Source organism: Melanostigma gelatinosum, assembly GCF_949748355.1.
Source record: "Melanostigma gelatinosum genome assembly, chromosome: 14".
NCBI lineage: Eukaryota > Metazoa > Chordata > Actinopteri > Perciformes > Zoarcidae > Melanostigma > Melanostigma gelatinosum.
This window is the reverse complement of record NC_136647.1, coordinates 372,501-382,235: the sequence shown is the minus strand read 5'-3', so window position 1 is coordinate 382,235 and position 9,735 is coordinate 372,501. Positions and strand designations below refer to the sequence as shown.

The 9,735-nt window shown below is 36.7% G+C and overlaps 1 protein-coding gene across 1 annotated transcript in view; it reads right to left on the bottom strand.

The window, feature by feature from the left end:
• Positions 1-801: 801 nt before the first annotated feature.
• The window catches only part of stim1b (stromal interaction molecule 1b), a gene marked incomplete at its 3' end in the record, with an annotated part of 16,825 nt that continues 7,891 nt past the window's right edge, over positions 802-9,735 (bottom strand). The window contains exons 3-6 of the mRNA XM_079283274.1: positions 5,323-5,453; positions 5,130-5,244; positions 3,458-3,569; positions 802-925 (exon numbers count right to left, since the gene is read on the bottom strand). Coding sequence (XP_079139400.1) covers positions 802-925; positions 3,458-3,569; positions 5,130-5,244; positions 5,323-5,453 — 482 coding nt within the window. The remainder of the gene's footprint in view (positions 926-3,457; positions 3,570-5,129; positions 5,245-5,322; positions 5,454-9,735) is intronic.

Sequence of the window (9,735 nt, the reverse complement as noted above, 5' to 3'; positions counted from 1 at the left end):
TACATATATATATATACACATACATACACAGTATATGTATAGCAGACTCTCGATATATATATATATACTGTGTATACTCTGCATACTCTGCATTTATATGTACATACATACAAATACATATATATATATACATACATGTACACCCACACTCACACACACTCACACACACACATCCACACTCACACATCCACACTCACACTCACACACATCCACAGACACACTCACACACACACCCACACACTCACACTCACACACACACATCCACACTCACACATCCACACTCACACTCACACACATCCACAGACACACTCACACACACACCCACACACTCACACTCACACACACCCACACCCACACACTCACACTCACACACACCCACACACTCACACTCACACTCACACACCCACACACACACACACACACACACACACTCACACACACACACACATCCACTCACACTCACTCACAGACACACACACACACACACACACACACACACTCACACACCCACACACTCACACTCACTCACACACCCACACCCACACACCCACACACTCACACACACACACCCACACACTCACACTCTCACACTCACACACCCACACACTCACACACTCACACACTCACACACTCACACACTCACACACTCACACACCCACCCACACTCACACACACTCACACACACTCACACACACATCCACACTCACACACTCACACACACACACACACACTCACACTCACACTCACTCACACACACATCCACACTCACACACACACACACACACACATCCACACTCACACTCACACACCTGGCGGTGGTCCAAACAGCACGATGTCCAGAGCTTTGAGCTGCAGCTTCTGAGCGTGACTTCTGTCTAAAATCTTCAACACCGACAGCGTCAGGCTGGTGTTCTTCACTGCCAGCCTGTACACATATACACACATATACAGTGTATACACGTACACACACATATATACACACATAGTGTATACACGTGTACACAGGGGGGGGGGGGGGGGCTGTCATGGCCGTGTGGTGTGAGATCTGAGATCTGAGACAACAGGAGACTGTTGTAGACAGAAGTGTAGCATTAAAGCAGGAGGAAGTTTATGAAATATAAAGTCAGGTTTATGAAAGATAAAGTCATGTTCATGAAAAATAGTCAGGTTTATGAAATATAAACTCAGGTTTATGAAAGATAAAGTCAGGTTTATGAAAGATAGTCAGGTTTATGAAAGATAAAGTCAGGTTTATGAAATATAAACTCAGGTTTATGAAAGATAAAGTCAGGTTTATGAAAGATAAAGTCAGGTTTATGAAATATAAAGTCAGGTTTATGAAAGATAGTCATGTTCATGAAAAATAGTCAGGTTTATGAAATATAAACTCAGGTTTATGAAAGATAAAGTCAGGTTTATGAAATATAAAGTCAGGTTTATGAAATATAAAGTCAGGTTTATGAAATATAAAGTCAGGTTTATGAAATATAATGTCAGGTTGATGAAATATAAAGTCAGGTTTAAGAAAGATAGTCAGGTTTATGAAAGAAAGTCAGGTTTATGAAAGATAGTCAGGTTTATGAAATGTAAAGTCAGGTTTATGAAATATAAAGTCAGGTTTATGAAATATAAAGTCAGGTTTATGAAAGATAAAGTCAGGTTTATGAAAGATAAAGTCAGGTTTATGAAATATAAAGTCAGGTTTATGAAACAAAGTCAGGTTTATGAAAGATAAAGTCAGGTTTATGAAAGATAGTCAGGTTTCTGAAAGATAAAGTCAGGTTTCTGAAAGATAAAGTCAGGTTTCTGAAAGATAAAGTCAGGTTTATGAAAGATAGTCAGGTTTATGAAAGATAGTCAGGTTTATGAAATGTAAAGTTAGGTTTATGAAATATAAAGTCAGGTTTATGAAAGATAAAGTCAGGTTTATGAAAGATAAAGTCAGGTTTATGAAATATAAAGTCAGGTTTATGAAATATAGTCAGGTTTATGAAAGATAGTCAGGTTTATGAAAGATAGTCAGGTTTATGAAAGATAAAGTCAGGTTTATGAAATATAAAGTCAGGTTTATGAAATATAAAGTCAGGTTGATGAAAGATAGAGTCAGGTTTATGAAATATAAAGTCAGGTTTATGAAATATAAAGACAGGTTTATGAAAGATAGTCATGTTCATGAAAAATAGTCAGGTTTATGAAATATAAACTCAGGTTTATGAAAGATAAAGTCAGGTTTATGAAATATAAAGTCAGGTTTATGAAATATAAAGTCAGGTTGATGAAATATAAAGTCAGGTTGATGAAATATAAAGTCAGGTTGATGAAATATAAAGTCAGGTTTAAGAAAGATAGTCAGGTTTATGAAAGAAAGTCAGGTTTATGAAAGATAGTCAGGTTTATGAAATGTAAAGTCAGGTTTATGAAATATAAAGTCAGGTTTATGAAATATAAAGTCAGGTTTATGAAAGATAAAGTCAGGTTTATGAAATATAAAGTCAGGTTTATGAAATATAAAGTCAGGTTTATGAAACAAAGTCAGGTTTATGAAAGATAAAGTCAGGTTTATGAAAGATAGTCAGGTTTCTGAAAGATAAAGTCAGGTTTCTGAAAGATAAAGTCAGGTTTATGAAAGATAGTCAGGTTTATGAAAGATAGTCAGGTTTATGAAAGATAAAGTCAGGTTTATGAAATATAAAGTCAGGTTTATGAAATATAAAGTCAGGTTTATGAAATATAGTCAGGTTTATGAAAGATAGTCAGGTTTATGAAAGATAGTCAGGTTTATGAAAGATAAAGTCAGGTTTATGAAATATAAAGTCAGGTTGATGAAAGATAGAGTCAGGTTTATGAAATATAAAGTCAGGTTTATGAAATATAAAGACAGGTTTATGAAAGATAAATTCAGGTTTATGAAAGATAAAGTCAGGTTTATGAAAGATAAATTCAGGTTTCTGAAAGATAGTCAGGTTTCTGAAAGATAAAGTCAGGTTTATGAAAGATAGTCAGGTTTATGAAAGATAAAGTCAGGTTTATGAAAGATAGTCAGGTTTATGAAATATAAAGTCAGGTTTATGAAATATAAAGTCAGGTTTATGAAATATAAAGTCAGGTTTATGTATCACGGGTCATTACAGGTATCAGGCTGTAGAGAGTTGAACCCTGGTACGGTCCTGTCTGAACACTCAGACATGGAACACATGTGCATAGATTGTGTGACTCACACTTCCTGAAGATATCGGGACATGTGACACATCTGACGTCCATCGCTGATAAAAGTCACAAATCAGCTCAGGAACCATTAAAGAGACGCTTCAGGTGTTAAAGTTTCCTTCAGTATCAAAGTATGTCAGTGATACTCGTATGAGTTCACTGCAGACAACAGCTGCTGATAGCGAATTCTGCATACTTCTAAAGGTAAAATGAGACCCCCCAAGGCATGATGGGAGCTGTAGTTCTGTACCTGGGTAAGGCCTTCCCGTCCAGCTGGAGCTCCCTGAAGGTTCCTGCGTACTGAGGAAGCTCCACGCTGACACACAGCCAGTCCTCCACCTGCTGCTCCGTCCAGTTATACACTGAAGACATGGAGGAAGAGCGTCACGGTTACTCGGCTTCATCAGTTCTGTTCTTACGTTACAGAAACAACACTAAAGGTTACGTCATCGCTGTGACTAATTGAGCTGAAAACTAAGTGGAAGCTAAAAATAGGATTTTATTTGTGTGCACGTTCTGCTTTTCAATCTCTTTTTCATTCGTCCTCTCTGTCTTTCCTTCCTTCTTTCTATCTTTCTATTTTTCTATTCTTTCATTCTTTCTATTCTCTCTTTCTGTTTCTATTCTTTCTATCTTTCTATCTTTCGATCTTTCTATTCTTTCGATCTTTCTATCTTTCTGTTCTTTCTATCTTTCTATGCTTTCTGTTTCTATTCTTTCTATCTTTCTGTTCTTTCTATCTTTCTATTCTTTCTGTTTCTATTCTTTCTATCTTTCTATTCTTTCTGTTTCTATTCTTTCTATCTTTCTGTTTCTATTCTTTCTATCTTTCTATCTTTCTATGCTTTCTGTTTCTATCTTTCTATTCTTTCTGTTTCTATTCTTTCTATTCTTTCTGTTTCTATTCTTTCTATCTTTCTATGCTTTCTGTTTCTATTCTTTCTATCTTTCTGTTCTTTCTCTTGTCTTTTTTATCTAATTAATCATCTTTCCTTCATTCCTTTTTCCTTCCTCACTTTTTCCATCTTACCTTCTTCCTTTCCCTCCTTCCTTTGTTTTCATCCATCTTTCCTTCTTCAGTTCAGTCTTCTTCAATTTATTATTCCTTTCTTCTCGCTCCCACCTTTGCTTCCTTCCTTCCCTTGTTTCTTTATCTCTCTTTTTCCTTCCTTGCTTCCTACTTTCTGTCATCCCCTCTTGACTTCTCTTCCTTTCTTTCCTTCCTTCCATCCCTCCTTCTCTTGCTTTCTTTCCTTTTCCTTCATTTCTTTCTGTCCTTCCTTCATCCCCTTTCCTTGTTTCCTTCCCTTTCCATACTCCCTTCCTTCCTTTTCTTTCTTCCAGAGTTCTTCTCTCCATCCTCTCCTCACCTCCTCCTTCCTTCCTTCCTCATTATGTCCCCTAACCTTCCAAAGCCGATGAATGCTTATCTCTGACGTCTTCAGAACAACGTGAGGAACCTGAACTGTACGAGTGCTCAGAGGCCGTTCGGTTCCCTGATGACGTGAACGTGTCCGTGTTCTATTTACACACTCGGAGGAAACACGAAGCGTTTCCTTTCTTTTGTTGAACTTTTCTTCTTCTGCAGTTTATGGGCTCAGTGTTGAGTTGACCCTGATGAAGAGGCCTGGAGCTCGTCAGTAACAGATGAAATGATCTGTTCATAGCTCTGTTATGAACAGACTTCCACTGGATCGCTGTGAGACTGAGGACAAGCTCAAGAGGAAGGTTCTGCCGAGTCTTCTCTGAGATGTTCAGTGATTTGTGGACGGGCAGAGACGTCCTCTGGGAGTCTCCATCTCACTGAATGTGTCTCTGTGTTCACATTTAGAGAGTGTTTTGACTCAAATGAATTCTAAAGTGACGTTAAGATTCCCAGCAGAGCGAGGACGTTAAGGTGCATCACAACGTGTGGTCTTCACCTGCGGAGCTCTTCCAGGACGCCCACATCTCCTCCACGCTGATGTGCAGGTCGGCTCGGTGGAAGCTGCTGTGTTTGGCTTTGGAGTCGTGAGACTTCAGATCCTCTCTGAGAAACTGAGGGAGCGGTGAGACAAGTTATTCTTTATTGTGTGTAAAAAGCAGGAGAATAAGGATCCGAGCATTCTGTCTCACCCCGTCCGTCTCCGTCGTGTCCACCGAGCCGTCGGCGTCGTCGTCCATCAGCTTGTGGATGCTGCAGATCGCCTCGAAACTCAGCAGAGCGTTCTCATCCTCACAGAGCTGCTGGTCCATCGCACACAGAGCTGCAGACAGAAGCAGATCGTTGCTCCATCGTTACGATTCAACGGTACGGAGCGTGCAACGGGACATTCGGAGGAGAGACAACGTATGATTATGATTATGAAGATGAAGATGAGGACAAACAACAAGAGGACGAGTTAACGTCGTCTCCGTGTGAAAGAACAGATCACAAGACGTCTCACACGTTGTAGTAATACTCTGAATTCATAAATGGCTTCAATAAAAGTACTACAAAGTCACAGTAGTTTATCATTCATCAACATTATTATTAATTTATCTCATTTACTTCTCCTTGCACAAATACCTGCACACGTATATACACACACATATACACACGTATATACACACACGTATACACACACGTATATACACACACATACACACACGTATATATATACACACGTATATACACACACATATACACACGTATATACACACACGTATATACACACACATACACACACGTATATACACACACGTATATATATACACACGTATATACACACACATATACACACGTATATACACACACGTATATACACACACGTATATACACACACGTATATACACACACATACACACACGTATATATATACACACGTATATACACACACATATACACACGTATATACACACACGTATATACACACACATACACACACGTATATACACACACGTATATATATACACACGTATATACACACACATATACACACGTATATACACACACGTATATACACACACGTATATATATACACACGTATATACACACACGTATATACACACACGTATATATATACACACGTATATACACACACGTATATACACACACGTATATATATACACACGTATATACACACACATATACACACGTATATACACACACGTATACATATACACACGTATATACACACACATACACACACGTATATACACACACGTATATACACACACGTATATACACACACGTATATACACACGTATATACACACACATACACACACGTATATACACACACGTATATATATACACACGTATATACACACACATATACACACGTATATACACACACATACACACACGTATATACACACACGTATATATATACACACGTATATACACACACATATACACACGTATATACACACACATACACACACGTATATACACACACGTATATACACACACGTATATACACACGTATATACACACACGTATATACACACACGTATATACACACACGTATATACACACGTATATACACACACATACACACACACGTATATACACACACGTATATACACACACACGTATATACACACACGTATATACACACACGTATATACACACACGTATATACACACACACACATATACACACATATATACACACACGTATATATACACACATATACACACGTATATATATACACACGTATATACACACACGTATATACACACACGTATATACACACGTATATACACACACATATACACACACGTATATACACACACGTATATACACACACGTATATACACACACGTATATACACACGTATATACACACACGTATATACACACGTATATACACACGTATATACACACACGTATATACACACACGTATATACACACGTATATACACACACATATACACACACGTATATACACACACGTATATACACACACGTATATACACACACGTATATACACACGTATATACACACACATATACACACACGTATATACACACACGTATATACACACACGTATATACACACACGTATATACACACACGTATATACACACACGTATATATACACACGTATATACACACGTATATACACACACGTATACACACACGTATATACACACACGTATATACACACACGTATACACACACGTATATACACACACGTATATACACACACGTATATACACACACGTATATACACACATATACACACACGTATATACACACACGTATATACACACACGTATATACACACACGTATATACACACACATATACACACACGTATATACACACACGTATATACACACACACATATACACACATATATACACACACGTATATATACACACATATACACACGTATATATATACACACGTATATACACACACACGTATACACGCACGTATATACACACACGTATATATACACATATATACACACGTATATACACACACATATACACACGTATATACACACACGTATATACACACATGTATATATATACACACGTATATACACACACATATACACACGTATATACACACACGTATATACACACATGTATATATATACACACGTATATATACACACATATACACACGTATATATATACACACGTATATACACACACACGTATACACACACGTATATACACACACGTATATATACACATATATACACACGTATATACACACACATATACACACGTATATACACACACGTATATACACACATGTATATATATACACACGTATATACACACACATATACACACACGTATATACACACACGTATATACACACGTATATACACACACATACACACACGTATATACACACGTATATACACACACACATATACACACACGTATATACACACACGTATACACACACGTATATACACACACGTATATACACACACGTATATACACACATATACACACACGTATATACACACACGTATATACACACACGTATATACACACACATATACACACATGTATATACACACGTATATACACACACACATATACACACATATATACACACACGTATATATACACACATATACACACGTATATATATACACACGTATATACACACACACGTATACACACACGTATATACACACACGTATATATACACATATATACACACGTATATACACACACATATACACACGTATATACACACATGTATATATATACACACGTATATACACACACATATACACACGTATATACACACACGTATATACACACATGTATATATATACACACGTATATATACACACATATACACACGTATATATATACACACGTATATACACACACACGTATACACACACGTATATACACACACGTATATATACACATATATACACACGTATATACACACACATATACACACGTATATACACACACGTATATACACACATGTATATATATACACACGTATATACACACACATATACACACACGTATATACACACACGTATATACACACGTATATACACACACATACACACACGTATATACACACGTATATACACACACACATATACACACACGTATATACACACACGTATACACACACGTATATACACACACGTATATACACACACGTATATACACACACGTATATACACACATATACACACACGTATATACACACACGTATATACACACACGTATATACACACACGTATATACACACACATATACACACACGTATATACACACACACATACACACACGTATATATACACACATATACACACGTATATATATACACACGTATATACACACACACGTATACACACACGTATATACACACACGTATATATACACATATATACACACGTATATACACACACATATACACACGTATATACACACACGTATATACACACATGTATATATATACACACGTATATACACACACGTATATACACACATGTATATATATACACACGTATATACACACACATATACACACGTATATACACACACGTATATACACACACATATACACACACGTATATACACACACGTATATACACACACGTATATACACACACGTATATACACACACATACACACACGTATATACACACACGTATATATACACACGTATATACACACACGTATATACACACATGTATATATATACACACGTATATACACACACATATACACACGTATATACACACACGTATATACACACACATATACACACGTATATACACACACGTATATACACACATGTATATATATACACACGTATATACACACACATATACACACGTATATACACACACGTATATACACACACGTATATACACACACATACACACACGTATATACACACACGTATATACACACACGTATATACACACACGTATATACACACACGTATATACACACACATACACACACGTATATACACACACGTATATACACACACATACACACACGTATATACACACACGTATACACACACACGTATATACACACACGTATATACACACAT